Genomic DNA, 22,414 nt, shown 5'->3' on the forward strand with positions numbered 1-22,414 from the left:
CTCTCTCTCTCTCCTCTCTCTCTCTCTTTCTCCTCTCTCTCTTTCTCCTCTCTCTCTCTTTCTCCTCTCTCTCTTTCTCCTCTCTCTCTCTTTCTCCTTTTCTCTCTCTTTCTCCTTTTCTCTCTCTTTCTCCTTCTCTCTGTCTCTCTCTGTCTCTCTGTCTCTGTCTCTGTCTCTCTCTGTCTGTCTCTCTGTCTCTCTGTCTCTCTCTCTGTCTCTCTCTCTCTCTCTCTTTCTCTCTCTCTCTGTCTCTCTCTCGCTAAGTGGGACTAAAACAAGCTGCTCCCCTCGTTTTATTCTGCATTCCCCTGCCTTGATCCCTGCATTTTCTCAGAATGTCTATCCCCCGTGTCACTCCACCTCTCCACCACATATCCTTTTTCTCATCCTTCATAAATTCTTCCTTGATCCACCCACCAGATAATGAATGACCTCCCTCCTCAAATTTCCCTAAAGCACCATATCTCAGTCTCTCCTTTACCCCTCTTAGTCACTACTGTTGCATTAGAAATTAAGGTAAACTGAGAGACAAGATTCCCAGAGTGATCAATTTCTTAGGCTAGTAGTAACCAACAAATTGGATAGCAGCCTTTCCCAATGACTAAAGACCCTAAATGAGGGCTGCCAGGATCTTTTAAACCTAGGTGTGTCTTCCTCCTGATTGGCCTAACAGTACATCATTTAGACCACCTCAGGCATAGGCAAAACAACCCCAATTAGTAGACATTTTAATGAGGAGGTGAGTTAAGAGTCACCTCAGCCTCCCCATTAATTCATGGTTGGAAGATGGGAGTAATCCTTGGGTGACAGGATCTATTAGGCTAGATTGTAGTCTTAAATTTGAGTTAAGTGGGTGGTGGGTGTCCACAAAGGTAGTTGATACAAGGTGGAGATTCAATTCACAATAGAATTGAGTCCAGAGCGAGGTGACTATACAAGACAAAAGCTTAGTTTTTAGGCAAGTCCTAAAATGTAGGTGAAGAGTGAAGTTATAAAGGTACCAGAGAGTATTTAAAAAGCTATGCCAGCATGACTTAGTCTTAAAAAATAGAATTTCAATCCATTTTCAATACTATACTACCTTGTATTATATCTATGTGGACACAGGTCAAGATGTTTATTAGACTGGACACTCCTTCAGGAAGTGTTTGAGGCAACTGTGGGAGTGAGAAGGAAAAAGGAAAAAAGTCCTGGGCAGAGAAACACTGGTGCCTACAGTTCCATGGAGCTAGTTAAGAGCCTTAAGAAGCCAGCCTCAGCTTAGTGTTGGTTAATTTATAGGTCTGGGAATACTGTCTCAGGAGCCAGGGAAGGAAAGTAAATTGCTGTAGTAGAAGCATGTTCTAGTATTAGGTTGCAATGAGTTTGAAGGATAAGAATGAATAGAGTTCAGAGTAAGGATGTTTTCAGTGGCTACATATAGGAGAGTGAGAATGAGTGTTAGCCTATTAGGAAAACAGTGAAGCTTGGAACTTTTTGCTCTGCATTGGGCCTGGGGTGTGAGAAAGGCTGTGGAGTACAGGCATGGACCCTGACCACTTGTTCTCAGCAGGCTTTGAGTATACAGTTATCATCCCTTCCACATCTCGACTTTTCCCATCAAAGTTTCAATATATCGTGGGTCGACATAAGAAATTAAATAGGATTTTTTGGGAGGTTTGCAGAAGGCACAGACAGCATGCAAAGGCCAGCAAATGACACAGAGCCTATGACCAAATACTTAGCCCAAATTTTACAATAAGGTGCTGTAAATACCCCATAAAAGAAAAAGGAAAAATTCAGGCTTCTTGTCTGGTGTGAAGAGAGGGCCAAAAAAATTTATGAGAATTTTCCAGACTGAGGGGGCACTGCACCCCTCAGTCCCATGTTGTGGAAGCGATAACTGTAATAGAGCAAGCTGTGACCAGAAAAAGGGCTGTAAGATCAGATTCTATCTTATACAGGCTATATTAAATTCTAGCTCTCAAGGTCCTGGGTTCCTGTTCCAGAAGAGATTTGAACAGGTTGAAGGAACAGAGTGAGATGGTTTCCATGACAGGTTAAGACAAGGGACAAGACTCTGTGGATCCTCATCATGGTATGTAGTAGGTGCTTAACAAATGTTGAAGAGAAGTTCTCTTACCACTAATCATGCCAATTAAGAATTTGGACTGATTAGGGGTGGCCAGGTGGTGCTGTGAGTAAGAGCACTGGCCCCAGAGTAGGGATAACCTGGGATTGAATCCAGGCTCTGATACTTAGCACCACACCCAGAAATAACTGGCCGTGTAACCTTGAGCAAGTTACTTAACCCCAATTGCTTAAAAAAAAAAAAAAAAAGAATTTGGACTGATGAGAGTTAAAAAAAGAAAAATTAAGTTCCAATTTGCATATCCTGAAAGAGATTTAGAAGCAAAATAAAGCTGAAGGGGTGAGGGAATAAAGTTCAGGACATTTGCAAACAACTGTGTGAACAATTGCAGTTCTTGAAAGTACAGTTACTTTACCTTTGATACTATTCATTGAAAGGGATTCATCTTTTTGCTATTTCCACACATTAATTAACAGAGACCAATCTAACTAGGGAGTCTTAATGAGATGAGAAGAAGGGAAGGAAGGAAGGAGAGGGAAAGAAGTAGGGAGGAGGAGGGAAGGAGGGAGAGCAAGGGGGACAGACAGACAGAAAGACAGAGACAGAGAATGAGAATGAGGCATAATCCCTAGGATAGCATCTGGCATGTTTCTCACCCCTAAGGTAACACAAAAAGCGAGAGAGGAAGAAATGGATTAATATTTGGGATCAGAATTAGGGCTGCTCCTTATAAGGCATATTTAAGCTTGTGAGTGTGTATAACTCTTGGCTAAGAAGTAGAACACTGTAATGTCAAAATGCTTTATTAATAATAACATAATATAAATAATTAATATTTATTAATAATATTAATTATTAATAATAATATCTAGCATTTATGTAGTGCTCTAAGATTCATAAAGCACTTGAAAAACATTATCTCATTTCATCTTCACAACAACCCTGGGAGGCAGGGGGTACTATTATCCTTATTTCACAGAAGAAATGGAGGCAAGACCTATATTAATTGACTCACCTAGGGTCACACAGCTAATAAGTATCTGAGATTAAATTTGAACTAAGATCTTCCTAAGTCCAGGTCTAGTACCCTATCCACTCTGCCACTAAGCTATCTTTTTTTTAAATTAAAGATAATGTTAACATACAGTGAGTGGTTGATTTCCTTGATATCTGGAAAAGACTATTTCTTGAACTTATCAACCCACAATGACTTTCACTTGGCTTCTATAATAATTACCACATCACAATGAGAAGAGCCATAAATTTCAAGTCAAAAGACCTGAGTTCAAATCCTGATTCTAAGTGACAGTTGCTTCACTTCCCTGAGACTTAGTTTATTCATCTGTAATATGAAGGGGTTGTTTAGCTGAGATGATCTCTAAGATTCCCTTCAGATGTAAATATTACAATAATTCTGAATCAAAGGGGAAGTTAGCCAGCTAAGGACAAGTCAAGTGCCCCACACAAAAACGGAAGAAGATAGACCGGGCAGCCAGCAGAACCATACACAAACAAGTTAAAGAGAGCATCACGGAAGAGGTTATGACTTCAAAGGTCAAAGGTTACCTTCTGCTTGCCCTAACGAAACAGGGTATATAGGACAGTGTGTGATGAGGACCAGAGTTATAGAAAGAGCTTGCCCCCAAAACATTGCACATTGCTGGAATAGTTGCTGAGGGTAGACCAGCTAAGTTGACCTGTAGTCAATCTTTCTACTTAGAACTGGGGACCACTTCTGATAGAGTATGTGTTTGTAGGCTAGCCACCATTTATAAACATCATCCCCATAGGAAAATGAATTTTGAGTTAGAAGTTAGGACAATACAGAAGGTACATCTACCTTTCTCCTCTTTTCTTCTCTTTGCTAGATAGTACCCAGGCCTGGGTGAAGTTGGAGACACAAAAGATTCCCTTCTCATCAGCACAGCAAGAGAAATTTCTCCTGTAGCCAGGAACAGATGTTACTCCAGTACAAGGCAGCCCAACCCTGGCCAATGCAAAGGTTTCATTTCTATGAAAGTTACTTTCTTGTCTAAAGACTATTTGGTTCCAGGTTCAACTTAATTTGGGCTTGGCTAGATCAAAGGGCCCCTTTTAAAATGTGGCTGCTGTGGGAAAACAAAACTCTTCAGCAGTATTTACTGTCTTCTCAAGACAAAAATAATACCCCAGATACTGAGAGCAGAAACACAGCTTCACAGACAGGTTTGTATACATGTGCGCCTTCCGTTGGAAAAAAAGCATTGCCAAAGCCAACTGCAAGTTTTCCCTCATAAACTGTGCTACAGTTCCTGTGTTTACCATTACTGTTTTATTTATAAGTTTTTTTATGCACTTAGAGTATGTTGTTCCTTGCTATTTTGATTTGGTTGCTATCGTTCAAAAAAAAAATTCATCAGAAAAAAAAGGGGGTGGCTAGATGGAGCAGTGAATAGAGCACCGGCCCTGGAGTCAGGAGGACCTGACTTCAAATCTGACCTCAGACAACTCAACACAAAAACTAGCCGTGTGACTTTGGGCAAGTCACTTAATGTCAATCGCCCTCCAAAAAGCAAAAAAAAAAAAATGTATCAGGTCTAGTAAATACAATATATTAGTGCATATATTGTCAGATTTTTTTTCTATGCAATGATCAGATCTGCTGATTTTTTTTTTTACTTTGTCTCTTTTTACTTTTTCTTAAAAAAAAAAAAAACTTTGTTATAAGGTATGGGTCTTTGGGGGAAAGAGGGTGAGGGTGAATGACGTTCCTAAACGCACTTTTGGACATAACTATATCAAGACATGAGAGATTTCAAGAAATTTTACTCGGAGATGCCCAAAAACTGAAACATAAAAAGTAAGATCATTTAAGCCAAATCAACCCCTAAACACCCATGAAGACCAATGGAGGAATCCCAAGGCAAGTCTGCAGTGGTGAGATTAATGTGGTTCCCAAAGTCTATGCTGACCAAGACTCTTTTTTCCTATTTGCCTTTCTAAGAAGAAAGCCCTCCTTAAAACCCAAGTCACTTAACCCCAATTGCCTTGACTTCCCCCCTCCAAAAAAAAAAAGGCAAATAAATTGCAGATTATTATGTTGTTAATAATAATCACGCACTTCATAACATGCTCTATCAAAGATTAGCTTGTGGTTCAAGCAAAAACTAGGAGAAAGCCACACATAAGAGCAAGTAGTTTTTAATCCCATTGCATCATTTTTTTATATGCTTTCTTCCTTCTAATTCCCATAGCTCTTTCTCCTCTCTCTAGATTCTACGTTACTAGTCTCAGTCTATATTACCCTAGGTACTTTTGTATTAAGAAAAAAAAGAACTCCTTTTGGATGTTATGAAGTCTGATCTAATTCAAGTATAGTATTTGTTCCTTAATTCTCTTTATTCATTCATTTTTTTTCTGTCCCTAAGCATCAACCATCTTATCCAGACTGTCCCTCTAAAAGGAGATTAGCACATTATCTGGGCCATCTGTTCCTTATGCCGGTTGTTAATTCATCACAGCAATTGGAAGATCTGACCCTTCTTTATGTTAAGGAGCCACACTTGAAATTGAAGGTGTGAGGAAATCAGTTGGAGACTTAGATTTGTTTCTTTGTAAGGAAATACTTACCTAGTGCCAGAATACTATTAAGAAAATAAGAGAATGAAATTATCTGTCAGGATGACAATTCTGGGCATAGAGTTGGGGTTCAATAAAAACTGGTTTCATTAAATGTTCCAAGGAACTTCCTGAGCTTTTAAAATGAACCTTGGCTGAGCCTTGATGAAGGCCGTCTTCCATTCCTCGATGTTGTCTTGCAATGAGGCTTTCAGCTTTCCCTAAGCTAAGTATATCTTAGGGTTCTTCTTCCAATTCTCCCATTGTTGTTACTACAGTTATGTCTGACACTTTGTGACCCCATTTGAGGCTTTCTAGGCAAAGATACTGGAGTGGTTTTCCATGTCCTTCTCTAGCTCATTTTACAGAAGAGGAAACTGAGGCACACAGGGTTAAGTGATTTGCCCAGGGTCACAGAAAAACTAAGTGTCTGAGGCAAGATTTGAACTCAGGAAGATGATTTTTCCTGATTCCAGGTCAACTGCTCTGTCTACTTCGCCACCTTACTGGCCCTTCAGTCCTCCTGTATCTGTAACTAATTTGTCTTTTGTACTCATCACACCAATGTATACATGTCTAAAGGACTAAGGAAAACAGTCCTTGGCAGATAGTTTAAGAGCATAGGAACACAGTCTTTCTCATCTTTTAGGCAGAGTTATCAAAATAGAGAGATCTTATATGGTGTCCTTCATATAAAAGTATAACATTTTCCTCTTTTCTACAACTAAAAAGACACACTAAGTTACTTTTTCTCAAAAGTGATAAAGTATTTGTCTAAGCCACTTTTCTCGTCCATTTTTCTTAGGGTCAGGTATTAGAATTATATTGTTCTTGGCTTCTATATTAAGCTATCTTAATTTACCCATAGAAAGGTCAAATCTTAATTTGAATGAGTCTCTGATGGGGTGATCTAAAAGCTCTTACTAGGAACAGATAATATCTGAGTACATATCTGTAAAGTGAACTGTAGGGAAAGAGAACCCCAGAGTGGTGCGATCCCCAGTGCACCAACTGTAAGCAAGCCTCCATTTTCCCAAGAGACATAAGTAGGAGAAATCAAATGAGCTCAGCCTTAATCACAGATAGATTCTGAGGAAGAAACTGTAAGAAACAAAAGAAGGAATTCTCTTAAAAACTACTCCCAGGTTTACAGGAATGACAGGAGTGATAACAGGCAATGTATATCATTCTCATCAGAGCTGTGACCCAGCAGAACCAGGCTTCTGATTAAGTAAAAGGTCAGAAGCTTGTATTCACGCTTTAGGAGCAGGTTAATATTGTCCAACACACCCCTAGGGCATAGCGAGCTAATTTTAATGCACATGCCATACAGGACAAGGGAGGGGGAACATATCAAGGAGGAGAATAGGAAGTAAGCTGTTCAGGGGGCTGCATTTAGCCAATGGAGAGCAAGGAGGGGAATTCAAACTGGGAACAGAGCATAGATAGTTTTGCATTTGTCTGAGCAAGTATACTTCTTTAGGGAATTACCTATTCACAAGGAATGTAAAAGAATATAAAATAGAATGAGAACTTTCCTGGCTTCACAATGAGTATATTATTTCTAGAACAAGCACGCTTCTCACAAAACCAAGAGGAAAATTTATAAAAACAACACAAGCATCTAATTGTCTAGTTTACACAAGGGCACAGCTAAAAATCTTCAATTGTTAGAATCTGTAAGGGAGAAAAGGTAACTTTTCCATCTTGGAAAAAGTCCCAACATTTCAGGGCCTCAGATTTCCCATGTGTAAAATGAGGGAGTAGGCTACATGACTACATGAGGCTACATCCAGTTCCAGATATATGATCCCATAATCCCTCTCAGTGCTTCTGCCAACAGAATTTGACTTTTCATGCTGAGCCTAAGAATTTGGATAACTATTCACCATTCTCCTAATTTTTCCATCTGACAGTGTTGAATAGCTTTCTTCTCTACATGTTAAATAAGAATAAAAATAATAAATAGGAGAACACATGAAATGACCAGAACCAAAGAATGGATCCAAAAGGTAACATCCATGCAAACTCAACTGGTATGTCAACAAAGAAGTGATAAAACAAATGGTTCAGTCAAGTGCATTTGTTTACAGAAATATGAGTTTATACTCTAGTTACAAGAACAAGCCATTACTTCCCTAGAAAGTTTTCTTTTTTTTGGAGGGGTGAAGGGAAGGCAATAGGGGTTAAGCGACTTGCCCAAGGTCACATAACTAACAAGTGTGTCAAGTGTCTGAGGCCATCTGCCATCTAGCTGCCCCTAAATGTTTATTCATTTTCTGTTAGTATATGCCTTTCTCTTTTGGGGGGGGGGGGGGATGGGGGAGGCGAGGCAATAGGGATTAAGTGACTTTCCCAAGGTCACACAACTAGTAAGTGTCAAGTGTCTAACTCCATAGTGGAACTCAGGTCCTTCTGACTCCAGAGCTGGGATTCTATTTACTATGCCACCTAGCTGCCCCAAGAAAGTTTGTTCTTAAGGAGTCTGGCCTTATGTACCAATGCAAGCCTTGCAAGGAAGCATTAGAAACCATCCAGGTCATATAACCGCATGTCACTGCTGGTAGCAAAAACTTAACACCTACTAAACATTTAGAGAGACAGTAGCCAGAAGTGTACACCCAAAACTTGCCATCCTTCCTAAACTTATAGAAGACAAATGACTATACTGCTGTGGCAGCATATTTAAAAGCTCATTTATAGGAAAACTGAAAATATTAAGGAACAAAATCTTTCTCCAAAACATTTTCCAGGTTCTTGGGAAAAGCCCTTTTGGTGACAGGTCAGGATGAAAGGTTAAAGGGCTCTTCATCAGGTGAAGCGATTAAGAGTAAGAACCAAACTTACCTTGTCTTATTCACTACCTCTACCCACTTGAAAAGTTCTGATACAATAGGAGTGAAAGAGGTACTTGTGGGCTAGCTTTCTCCACAGAAAAGTGAAGATATCAATGGAAAGGAAGAGAAAGTGCTTTGATTTAATCTGAAGAGTAAGGGGAGTTGTATAGGAAGAATGGGGTCGTGATTTGGTGGCACAGTTCTGGAAAACTAACCCAAGTTATATTGTAAGTTATCTTTTCCTTTTTCAGGATACTTCTTGGGGCATAGTCATCTTGGAGGGCAAGAAGGGCTATGCTAATTTGGATTTCTCATTATCTGTCTATCTGGCTGTCTCTCTCAGTTAGAAATGGTTTGGATCTAGACCGATTTTCTCTCTTCATTTATCTTGTATGATCCTTACAACAACACTGAGAGGGAGGTGCTCTTTTTCATCATTCACAGTCATTTCTGACTCTCTGTGACCCATTTGGGGTTTTCTTGGCAGAAACACTGGAGTGGTTTCCCATTTCCTTGTCCAGAGCATTTTACAGATGAGGAAACTGAGACAAGTGGGATTAAGTGACTTGCCCAAGGTCACACAGGTAAGTCTAGGAAACTATCCACTATTTCACCTGGCTTTCTTATTTCTGTCGGTGGCACTACCAGTCATCTGGTCCCCTATCTTTTTTCTTGGAGGGGGAAGGCAAGGCAATTGGGGTTAAGTGACTTGCCCAAGGTCACACAGCTAGTAAGTGTGTCAAGTTTCTGAGGTCAAATTTGAACTTGGGTCCTCTTGACTCCAGGGTCTGTGCTCTATTCACTGTGCCACCTAGCCACCCCAGGTCTCTGGTCTTTTAAAGCCCATTTCACATGCTAACTCCTCCATGAGTTTCCCAACTAGTACTGGGCTTTCCCTCCTCAGACTTCATGTAACATTTTACTTGTACCTTTTGTGAACTTACTGCATAATATTTTGTATTAATGTTATTTGGTTTTTGGCAAGCAGTTTTCTTTTAATGTCACAGAATTAACATTTCTTTTCATGCTATCAGCTTATAAAAGCAAATTCATCAATTCATCTAATGAGCCAAGCTGAATTCTAGGCCAGAGGGTTCACTCAACAGCCATTCAGGTACTCTGCATGGCACAGTCTGTCCCTACCTGATCAGTACCAAATGTCACTACAGTGATTTGGAGAACAAAATAAATGTGTGGGCAGAGCCTGTATGTTGTACATTTTAAACATACCAACATCTTTTCTAGTGATCTGAGAAGTCTGGAGGACAGGATCCTTACACTTTCTTGTACCACAGACCTTTTGTTAGTCATATAAAAAAATGGTCTGAGGTTTTCTACATTTATAATTGAAGGAAATGTAAATTTTCACTTAGAGGATAGTGAAAATAAAGATACATCTTTTTTTGCCATCCAAGTTCACAGACCCCCTAAAATCTATATACAGATTCTTTGGGAGACCAAAGGTCCCAGATTAAGAACCCCTGCTCCAGCAAAATAGTATGGTAGAAACTAGACATAGACCAACATCTTACTCCATATATCAAGATAAGGTCAAAATGGTACATTATTTAGACATAAAGGGTGATACTATAAGCAAGTAATAGTTTACCTGTCAGATCTATGGAGAACAGAATAATTTATGACCAAACAAGAGATAGAGAACATTATGAAATGCAAAATGGATAATTTTTATTACAGTAAATTAAAAAGGGTTTGCACAAAGCCAATACAACCAAGATTAGAAGGGAAGCCGAAATCTGGGAAACAATTTTTATAGCCAGTGTCTCCAATACAGGCCTCATTTCTAAAATATATGGAGACCTGAGTCAAATCTATAAGAATACAAGTTATTCCCCAATTGACAACTAATCAAAACATATGAACAGACAGTTTTCAGAGGAAGAAATTAAAGCTATTCATATTCTATTTATATTATATGAGAAATTATATTTATATGAGAAATTAAAGCTATTTATATTCATATATTCTAAATCACTATTGAGTAGAGAAATGCAAATTAAAACAATTCTGAGGTACTACATTATACCTATCAGATTAGCTAACATGACAAAACAAGAAAATGATAAATGCTGGAGAAGATGTGGGAAAATTGGAACACTAATGCATTGTTGCTGAAGTTGTAAACTGACCCAACCATTCTAAAGAACAATTTGGAACTATGCTCAAGGGGCTATAAACCTGTGCATATGCTTTGATGCAGCAATACCATTACTAGGTCTGTATCCCAAAAACATGATAAAAAAGGGGAAAGGACCCACATGTACAAAAATATTTATAGCAGCTCTTCTTGTGGAGGCAAAGAATTGGAAATTGAAGGGATGCCCACCAACTGGGGAATGGCTGAACAAGTTGTGGTATATGAATGTAATGGAATACTATTGTTCCATAAGAAATGATGAGCAGGCAGATTTCAGAAAAACCCGGAAAGACTTAAATGAACTGATGCAAAACCAGGAGAATATTGTACACAGTAACAGTAACATTGTACCATGACCAACTTTGATAGACTTAGCTCTTCTCGGCAATACAATGATTTAAGACAATTCTAAAAGACTCACGATGGAAAATGCCATCCACCTCCAGAGAAAGAACTATGAAGTCTGAATGCAGATGGAAGCATACTATTTTCTTTTTTTCTTCCTTTCTCATAGTTTTTCCTTTTTGTTCTGATTCTGCTTTCACAACATGACTAATGTGGAAATATGTTTAATGAGATTATACATATAGAGCCCATATCAGATTACATGCCATCTTAGGGAGGGAGGAGGAGAGGGAAGGAGAAAAATTTAGAACTCAAAATCTTATAAAAGTGAATGTTGAAAACTAAAAGTAAATTTTTAAAAAAAAGAACCCATTCCAAGATGTGTAGTGGGAGTGAGCCAAAAGGCAGTCACAATCTCCTGTGTAAGGTTGACATCTTGGCACCTTTAATGATTCCACCCTGTGCTATCAGATAGGCAGAGCAAAGGACCTGGAGTCAGAAAGATCTGAGTTCAAATCTGCCTCAGACATTTACTTGCTGTATGACCCTGGACAAGTCATTTTCCCTCTGCCTCAGTTTCTTCATCTGTGAAATTGGAATAATAACAGCACCTATCTCCCAGGGCTGTTGTAAGGAATCAAATGAGATAATATTTGTAAAGAGATTTGCAACCTTAAAGCACTATATAAATGCTAGCTATTATTAACATCTCATAAGTGGCCCATAAGGCCCAAATTCTAGAAATAAAGCAAAAACAAAGTTGGGCAGATAATCCAAAGAAAAAAATAATCAAAGGAGATATCCAAAGGTAAGGGGTGGGCCCTGTGTCACAAAGCCACTGAATGTCACAGTGAGAAGGGACCTTAGAAATCATCTCATCTCACCAGTAGGGAAGCTAGTTGTTGCAGTAGATCAAGTACCAGGCCTGGAGTCAGGAAGACTCATCTTCCAGAGTTCAAATCTGACCTCAGACACTTACTAACTATATGACCCTGGGTAAGTCACTTAACCCTGGTTGCCTCAGTTTCCCCATGTATAAAATGAGTTGGAGAAAGAAATAACAAACCACTCCAGTATCTTTCCCAAGTAAACTCTAAATGGGGTCATGAAGAGTTGGACACGACTGAAAAACTGACAATCTCACCCTTAGGTTTTGTAGGAGGTCCTCACCACTGCCCAGCACCACCTCTACTGCTACTACCTTCCTTCTGAGATCATCTTCATTTTATACTGTATATATCTCATATGTATTTTTTTTTCATGGTGTCTCCCCAATTAAAGTGTACATTCCTTGAAACCAGTCTGCTTTCTTTGTATCCTCAGTACCTACCACCATGACTGGAACACAGTAAGCTTTAACAAATGTTTGTTGATTGATAGGTCTTGCCCAAGACCACACAGGCAGAGCTGGGCATTTCTCCATGTTTCTGGTCCCAACAGGGAGCTCTCTCCATCAAGTCCTTGTCCCTTGGCTCACTGAGCATCCAGACTATTCCAGGTTGGCATCTGTCTCTGGCAATGGTCCTTTAAGACCTGGCTCACCCAGTATCTACCTCCATCTCCAGATTCAGAAAGCACTAACCAATCAGGGCTCAGAGACTGTACCTTCTAATAGGACCATGACTGTGCATTGCCAGAGGATAGACTACCACACAACAGGATAGATTAGCTATGCTAGACAAAGTCCTCACCCCCAGCTCTAGTGCTGACCCAGACCTGGAGCGGGGGTGTAAACCTCTCAATGTTCACCACCTGCAAAATCCTTGCTACCCAGGCTTAGAGAGCGGAAATCATTCTGACTTATTACTCTAATTTTTTGTGTGTCATCACTCTCTAAAAGGCTTCAAGCTAATTAGCTAGCATTTATCTAGAACTTAAAAATTTGATATCTTACTTGTGTTATTTCATCCTGAGGAGGGTGCTATTATTATTCCTAGATTACAGATGAGTAAACTGAGTCACAGAGAGATTAAGTGACTCTTGAGTCAATAAATAAATTAATAATAACAATAATAGCTAGCATTTATTAAGCATCTATTCTGTGCCAGACACTTTGCAAATATTATCTCACTGGATGCTCACAAAAATGCTATTATTTTCTCATTTTACAGATAAGCAGACTGAGGCACAGACAAGTAACGTGGCTCTTGAGTCATTAATAATAATAAATTTTATTAAGCACTTTCTATGTGCTAAGCAAGCACTGTGCTAAGCAAACATTACAAATATTACCTCAGTGGATCGTCACAACAAACCAGAGAGGTAGGTGCTATTATGATCCCAATTTTACAGTTGGGGAAACCAAGGCAGAGAGCACAGTGACTTGCTGAGGAAACTAAGGCAGAGTTAAGTGACTTGTCCAAAATTACACAGCTAGTAAGTGTCTCAGCCCAAGGCTCCATTCACTGCACCACCTGGCTGCCTGACAAAAGTAAGAGTCTAAAGCTGAATTTGAACTCAGCTCTTCCTGACTCCAAGTTCAACATTCTATGTAATACCCTTTGGCCAAGGTCAGGTGTTGTATTTAATCTCTGCAATTCTACCACTGTCTATTACAGGGTCTTACACACAAAAAGCACTTAGAAAATCAATATTTTAGAACAGTGGCACAATAAATAGAGCGCTGGCCCTGAAATCAGGAGGACCTGAGTTCAAATCCAGCCTCAGACACTTAACACTTACTAGCCGTGTGACCTTGGGCAAGTCTCTTAACCCCAATTGCCCTGCCCTCCCCCCTCCAAAAAAGAAAGAAAGAAAGAAATACTTGTAGAATTTATTTTTTTGTTCAACATCTGATTTTTCCTCTCCCCTTAATTTTTCACCTTGGATCAGTTATCAAGTCTTGTTGTTCATTTGTAATATTTCTTATAGCTGTGCTTTCCTTGCAGTTCCATTGTCCAAAACAGGCAAAAATAGAAATCTTCGCTGTCAGTTGCCTGGACTATTCTATCTATTACCATACTAAGGAAGCTGGGCAGCCTACCTGAGCGTGGACAGCAGCAGCATTTAGAACTTCATTCTCTTATTCCTCTCTTACTCTGGTATTTCCTAGAAGTAAGTAGATAATAGCAGACCTCCAGCCCAGGTCATTACTCTTGGTGAATTCTCTTAGAATAAAGGAGAGATAAAGAAAATGATGAGAGCTCTTTGGGATGGCGCAGTGTGGTTTTGGGAGTGGAGCAGCCCATTGTTCCTAGATAATAATTTGTGTATTTGCATTCTCCCATATTATGTACATCCTGGGAAGTCATGTGCAAGCTCCCTGAGAGGCTCTCTGGCACAAGGGGCATAGGAGACTGTTGAACCTGTCCTGCAAGGCGTCTGGCAGCTACGTCACTGATGATACCTTCTAAGCCCTTCCCTTTTTCCTCAAAGACTACAGAACTCTGACAGAAGTTTGGGGCTCCTGAGAATGGCAGCTTCTTATCTAGTCTCTTCCCATTTCATCCCCCTCCAACACCATTCTTCACAGCTGCCAAATCAAGTCTTCCTTATTCACAGATAATGATTAAAATACCAATAATTGGGGCGGCTAGGTATCGCAGTGAATAGAGCACCAGCCCTGGAGTCAGGAGGACCTGAGTTCAAATCCAGCCTCAGACACAATGCAAAACTAACTGTGTGACCTTGGGTAAGTCACTTAACCCCAATTGACCCTCCAAAAAAAAAACTAGCCATGTAATCTTGGGCAAGTCACTTAACCCCAAATGCCCTACCTTCCCTCCTCCAAAAAGCAAAAAAAGTAAAATAAAATACCAATAATTTTAACAATTATAACCATGCTATTCCTCTGTTCAACACATTTAAACAATGCTTGGCACAAAGAAAGTGCTTAATAAATATTATTATTATTAATGACTCAAGAACCACTTTACCTATCTATGTACCTTAGTTTGCCTATCTATAAAATGAGAAAAATATAACACCTATCTGCCAGGGTTTTTGTGGGGATCAAATGAGATAATATTTGCAAAGTGCTCAGCATAGTGCCTTTCACAGAGTAGATGCTATTATTATTATTATTGTTATTATTATTATTATTTATTGACTCAAGAGACTCTGTGACTCAGTCTACCCATCTGTAAAAGAGGAATAGACCTTCCCCAAGATTGTCATGAGGATGAAATAACACAAGTAGACAGCTCCCCATTGTCTACGGAATTCAACATGTAATTCCAGAACAGTAGACCTGGTAAAGATATTGAAGACTGACATTGGTGATCATTTAACCCAGGGTTCTTAACCTGGGGTTCATGAACCCTTTTCATGAAGCCATATCAAGGGACCCACGAACTTGAATGGAAAAAAATTGCATCTTTATTTTCACTAAACTCTGGTTTCCTTTGGGAAAATGTATTTTATTTCATGCGTTTGAAAACATGGTTCCTAGACAGGGTCCCTAGGTTTCATCAGACTACTAACAAAACCTATGACATAAAAAAGGTTAAGAAGCCCTGCTCTAATTCAATATTCTCATCTTACCATTGAGAAAAATAACTTGCCTAGGGTCATAGAGCTAAGTCAGTAACTGGCTGGCAGCAAATTAAATAAGATCTCCCTTCTGAAATACCACACCAGTCTCATTGCACCCATGCGACCGCCATCTGTTTCACCACTTTTGAACTATCCACATACATGTTACTCTCCTCACCAAACTGGGCACTTCTTCCTTCAATAGCTTCTAACTGCTTTATTCAAAACCACTCAATAAATATCTATGGAACCCCTACGACATGCTAAGTGATGTCTGCTGTGTGTCTAGGATGCTGTATTAGGTGTTGGGGATATAGCCATGTCAGAGATAATAGTAACAACAGTAATACCAGCACTTAAATAGCTTTATGAGAATGGTTAGTGATATACAGTGCAGAAATGTGTGTATTGCTTTAAGGTTTACATAAAGCTTTAAGGTTTCTAAAGTACTTGATATATATTAATTCATTTAATCCTCATCACATTTTATAGATGAGTAATGTCCCTTGTCACCAACTAGGTGACATCAGGAAGACCTGAATTCAAATATGACCTCAGACACTTGCTGCCCTAAGGAAGGTAATGAGATTCCCATTGCTAGAGGTCTTCAAGTGAAAGCTAGGTGACCACTTGTTTAGGATATTGTAGGATATTCCTGCTTCAAAAGGGGTTGGATCAGATGGCCCTTTCACCTCTGGGATTCTGGAATGCTATGATCTTGATTTTACAGAAAACAACACAGAAGCAATATACAAATTTCTGCACTATATATTACTAACCATTCTCATAAAGCTGGCACCTGACTCACATCCTCCAATGACCTTTTATTACCGCATATATATATATATATATATATATATATATATATATATATATATACACACACACTTCCAATTTTGCTACTTCGCCTTTAGATGATAGTCTTATTAGGCTCAGAAATAGATTTAAATCATGGAACTAATATATATTGTTATATACGTGACCCTAGGTAAGTCATTTAACTATGAACAGTGCATGGCACATAGAAAATGCTTAACAGGGGTGGCTGGGCAGTGCAGTGAATAGAGCACCAGCCCTGGAGTCAGGAGGACCTGAGTTCAAATCCAGCCCCAGACACTTAACACTTACTAGCCAGGTGACCTTGGGCAAGTCATTTAAGCCCAATTGCCCTCCAAAAAAAAAAGTGAAAATGCTTAACAAATTTTATTATTAATGACTCAAGAGCCACTTTACTTGTTTGTGCCTCAGTTTCCTCAACTGTAAAATGGAGATCTTAATAGAACCTACCTCCTAGGGTTGTTGTGAGTATTAAATGAGATAATATTTGTAAAACACTTAGTATTTTGCCTTGCACATAGAAAGTGCCTAAGAAATACGTGTTCCTTTCCCCTTTCTGACCCTTCTCTCTCCTAGCTGAAAATATTCCCTTACATCTCAATTTTTTCCAGACTATTTTGAAAATGTGTGTGTTCTAGGTATATATATGATAGATGTATAGATAAAGCATACATATATGTGATGTATTGCTTGTTGATTGGAGGACTTTTGTACACATATGCATATCTAGAGATAAATGCATATATATATATATATATATAGACATAAAGCCCAGGTTTTTTAACTGGACTTTGGCATTTTGCATGATACTCTCCTCTGGTAAAGAGAATGTTGATATAGTACTATGTGACTCTAAGGGTAAAGTTTATGCTAGAACTTTAGAGAGACATTCTTAATGCTGTCATAGGCTATGCATGATAATAGACTTTCTTACGGACTGATTCCAGACACATGAATAGAGAGATAGATTTTGGAAACAGTAGCAAGGGGAATAGAGATATAGAGGAATGTCCTTGACATGTCCCAAATTTGCACTTTGCCTCCCTAAAGACTTTGAGGAATCTGTCTCTCAGTTTAGATATATTTTGCTCCCTGTAAGATACCTCAAAAAAAAAAAAAAACAACATTCTAATTTTCCCTCTTCTTAAGAAGAGAAAAAGGCATATTTCTTTTTTTCCCTTTTTTAAAGGCATATTTCTCTACAGCTTTGTGAATTGAGACCTTTACAACATTCTTGTGATGTAGTCAGTGCAGATAAGAAAAGTGAAGTCCAATGATCTCATAGGAGGTCACACACATTCCATAGTTGCTAAGTGGAAGAATTAAGCCTGGAACTCAGAGCTTCTGGCTCCAAGTTCAGAGTTCATTTTCTTCCAAATCCCTTAAAAATCATATTTCTGGGCAGTTGTCCAAATCCATCTGCCCAAAGGCATGAAAGAGCTTGCCCTAAGGTTTTTGTTATTGTTTGTTTTAGGACTTTTTTTTTGGAACCTGACTTTCCAGGCAACAGAGTGATTACCCATAACATAAAGCTTCTGGGCACATAGCCAGAAAATGGGTTGGTCTGTTTAGCAGACTGGAATACACTGGTTATAATTCCTTCCCACACTCTAAAGAAGCAGGGTTTGTCTTACAGGTGACATTTTTTTCCATGGTCGTATTGATTATTGACTGGTAATTTTAAAAGGGGAAGAAGAGAAGATACTAGTAAACAAACTACATCACACTTTCTATGCTCAGCTTCACCAAAAAAAATGCCAAAGTTGGCATTGAGCTAGATACAAAAATTCTATCAATTCTGAGGTTTTATTCATTTTCAAAAGCAAGGCACTGACAAGACTGGAATATGATAGTTCAGGACTGTACACTAAATTCTAGATGCATTTCAAGATGCCATTGTATTGACCTGGATTCATGCCTTCCATACACTTTCCAATCCATTATATGAGACATTTTTGGAATCCTGACAGGCAGAGAAAAGATTATTTTGGGTACACAGATAACATTTTAACTTTTTTCAGAGTAGTACACTTGTGCCAAATTGGCAGGAATAATTGGGAGGCATGGTCAGACAAAGTACATCACAAAGTGCTTAAAGAGCTTAGAAGATAATGATTGTAGAATTGGTGTTGGCAATCTTTGAAAATTCTCAGAGAAGGGGAAAGGGACCAGAGGACTAGAGACAAGTGGCCAATTTTCCAAAAGTGGAAGAAAGTAGATTCTTCAAACCATAGACAAGAACTTAACAAATTTTTGGAATGCATTATTACAAGAATGTTTTTGAAAACTTCAAAGGGATAAAAGAATCACTACTAGCGAGCATGAGTTTGTCAAGAATGAGTCATGTTAATTTCCCTTTTTCGATAGGACTGATAGGAGAGGAAAGATATAGACACTGTATATTTGGTCTTCAGTGAGACTCTTCATCTGTAAAATGGGGATAATAACATCAAGTACCTAATACGGTTGTTGCAAGGATTAAATGAGAATATTTGCAAAGTGTTTTACCAATCTTAGAGTGCATATGTGCTGGTTATGATCATTATCATCATGATTATTTTAATTATGCCCTTGGAGTGGTGTAAGCAGGATGGATGGATGGATAGATAGACAAACAGGTAAACAGACAGAAAGAGATAGCTTCAGAACTGGTTCAATCACCAAACACAAAGTCAGTCTGGAGGGAAGGAGATTTTAAACAGAGAACTTTGGGGCTCTGTTCAACATTTTTATCAATGACTTAGATAAAGGTAAAGATTATCATCACCATTTCATGGATAAGGAAGTAGTCTCAAGAAAGTTAAACAATTGACCCAAGATCATATACTTAAGTAAATGTCAGACCCAGAATTCAAACTCAGGCCTCTCCAAATTCAGAGTCTGACACTTTTTGGACTACACCAAGCTACCATTCAAGACGTTAGCTTGAAAAAATGGTTATGGTATGAGTCAAGTGTCAAATCGTATCAATCTTACTTCAGGAAGCTATATTCTGTCAGTATTCTCTCTGTGGTCAGAGATTACAACCCCTACATAACTCAGATGATCATTGAGAGTTGCCCTGGCCAGAATATCCATCATCCGGCAGTTAACCTGGTGAGTTGCTCCAAATTTACTTGGGATGGTCCTCAAACATATAGTCCCTCACTCAGCCTGTACCTTAGGCCTTCTACTTTGGTCCAACCTACCTGGTAGAGTTTGCTCCCCACTAGAGTAGCTTGCCAGAATGCAGGGTTTGTTCCAAGTTATAAATGAGACTTCAGTACAAGACTTTAGTCAGTTGTCAATAAGCTTTTGTTAGCACCTACTATGGGCCAGGGAGTATGCCAAGCTCTGGTGATACAAAGAAAGTCAAAAAGACAATCCCTGCTCTTCAGCAGCTTACTTTAGTGGAATCATGCCATCTCAAGGTGCTTCAAAATCATAGTACCCTGAACAAGGAAGATTAGGGTTCCTCTCTGCTCAGCTCTAGTCAGACCACATTGGAAGACTTTGCTTAATTATGAGCTCCACATTTTAGGAAAGAAATTGACAAGCTGGAATTCAGACAGAGGAAGGCAATAAGAAGAGAGAGGGGACTTGAATCCTACTATCCAAGGATCATGTGAAGCAATTGGAAGTGTTTAGCCTGAAGTAGAGCCAACTTGGGCAAGACATAGCTGCCTATCTTCTAATATATTAAGCCAGGGTCAACATAGAGAAGAGGAGTGAGGCTTGTACCTCTAGGCCCCAGAGGGCAGGCTAGGTGCACGTTATAGGGATGCAGACCTCAGGTCAATATATGGAAAATTATCCTCACAGCACTCACTGTTCAAGAGTGGAATGGGATGCTTTAGGACGTGATGAGATTCCCATTATTCTTCCCATTAGTTTTCAAGGCTGGGTGACCACTTGTCATATTGTGGAGGGAATTCTTGCTTCAGAATGCATTGTACTAGATAGTCTTTCCATTTCGGTAATTTCTGGGGCCTATGATCTAAACTACATAGAAAAATAACACAGAGGAAATGTACAAATTACTGCCCTGCATATTACTAACCATTTTGCATAAAGGTAGAAGGTTGGCATTTGACATATCCCCAGTGGCCCTTTTTATAGCAGTTGTTTCCAATTTTGTTACTTCACCTTCAAATGATAGTTGTATTAGGCTCAGAAATAGATTTAAGTCATACAACTTACATATACCAGAGTATATACAGGAATGTCCTAAAAGTCTAAGCACAACTGTAGACTTTAAAAGAGTTTAAATAGCTTTAAGTATTAAAGCTGCACCGTCTATATAAATGCAAAGCCTTTTTACCCAATTTCAAATATATATATATATATATATATATATGTATATACACACACACACACACACACACACACACACACAGAGTAGTAAATAGAGAATGTAAGGTAGAAGATGTAAAATAGGATACTTTGCTAAATCCTTCTCCTCCCGTATAGAAATGTCTCATTCCTAGAAGGAACCAGCTTTCCATCTATTGCAAAACATTCATTTCTGGCATCCCCTTTAAAATTATTAGAAACTGGAAGGTCTTAGTAACCAAGGGTCGGCTGTTCATCCACTGTAATGTTAACATATGAGAAACCAAGTAATCCTTAAAGTGTTGGGACAATTATCCAATTACTTGTCTAGCAGGGTTCCAGTTAGAACTGTTTGTTTCCCATTAGCAAAAGCCCACCCTTCCCAACGATTTGTATTTGGATAAAATCCCAGTACTGAACCACAGAGATTATACCCAGTGCCAGAAAATCAGGTACAAGGAGTTGGGGGTGAGGGAGACAGAACATCTCCCAATTTCCAAGCACGTCTCCGTGCTCCTAGCAGGGGGAGTGGGGAGAGGATGTGGATGGTCATACTTGGGGCCAAAGGTGCCTCCCGGGACATTCCAAGAAGACAGCCTGTGCACCTAGAAAGTGCAGAAAGAGAAAGCACGCCAGCCCCCACCCGGCCACACACACGGTAAGGGGAGGGGAGCCCTGTTACTCACCCCGGGAAGCTTTCGGGTAGCTGCACCCCCAGCCGGGGCAGCGACGCCGGTCAGCCGGCCCCAGGGGCCGAGGAAGTGGGGCTGCGGGGCGCTGCGGCTGTGGCCCAGAAGCGCGACGAGGGAGCCCAGGAGGAAGGCGGCGGCCGCGCAGCCCAGGTAGAGGCAGAGCCGGAGCAGGACCGACCAGAGCCCGCGCTCCCCGGGCTCCCAACCCCCGCCTCCTCCGGGCCCCAGCCAGGACAGAGCCAGCGCCAGCGCCACGAGCCCGAGCGCGGCGGCGGCCGGGGCAGCCGGGGGCGAGCCGGTGGTGGCGCGGGGAGCCGGTGGCAGCTCACGGACTCCGGCTGCGCCTCGGCGCGGGGCCGAGGGCGCGCTCCGCTCCGGGACTGCGGCAGCCACGGGCTCCGGCTGCCGGCCGAGGCTGAGGCCGGGCGCGCCGCGGTCGGTGGCATCAGGGTGCATGGTGCTCCTTGTGCCGCTGGGGACAGGCACATCTCCCGCCTTGCTGTCCCCCAGAGCTCGGTCGGAAGGCGGCCGCTCCCCAGCTCCTTCTCGGGCTGCTCCCGCGGCTCCGGCCGCTGCTGCACGAGAGCGACGGGCAGTCCCAGTTCATACCCCGCTCCCCCGCAGCCTGCTGGAGACACTGGCCCAAGCGCGGAGCCTCCGGGCTGGGCTGGGCTGGGCTGGACGGCGCCTCCCTCGCCACCCCTGGCCCCCTGCGCCCGCGCTGCAGCCGAGCCCACTCAGGTAGCCCGCAAGGCTACGGGCGCACGGACGCCGGAGGTGCGGGGGGGATTTTTAATATGTCAATGCACCGGGTGGAGCAGAGCGGACCGGAGGAGGAGGAGGAGGAGGAGGAGGAGGAGACGGAGGAGGAGGAAGAAGAGGAGGCGGCCCCGACGTGCGTGTCAAGTCGAGGGGGAGGAGTGCAGGCAGTGGCCGGTGGGTGAGTGACAGCTGAGAAGAACAAGCAGCCTTTGCCGCCAAGCCCGAGCTTTACGGGGTGGCCTGGGGGAGAGCCCGCTCGGGGGCCAGGCTCCCACCTCCGAGCCCTCCGGGAAGATTTGTCATTCTCTGGCACTCGGACTTGACCCAGGGA

At 40.8% G+C, this 22,414-nt stretch overlaps 1 protein-coding gene across 1 annotated transcript in view; it reads right to left on the minus strand.

Moving 5' to 3' along the window:
* The window catches only part of SNX25 (sorting nexin 25), a 256,900-nt gene extending 234,981 nt beyond the window's left edge, over window positions 1-21,919 (minus strand). Inside the window, exon 1 of the mRNA XM_069095984.1 lies at window positions 21,316-21,919. Within this exon, the coding sequence (XP_068952085.1) occupies window positions 21,316-21,777 (462 nt within the window). The 5' untranslated portion in view covers window positions 21,778-21,919. The remainder of the gene's footprint in view (window positions 1-21,315) is intronic.
* Between the last annotated feature and the right edge of the window lie 495 nt (window positions 21,920-22,414).

This window comes from Petaurus breviceps, unplaced genomic scaffold (genome assembly GCF_028583685.1).
Source record: "Petaurus breviceps papuanus isolate PSGF00001 unplaced genomic scaffold, PetGlider_PUasm1.0 126, whole genome shotgun sequence".
In the NCBI taxonomy this organism is placed as follows: domain Eukaryota; kingdom Metazoa; phylum Chordata; class Mammalia; order Diprotodontia; family Petauridae; genus Petaurus; species Petaurus breviceps.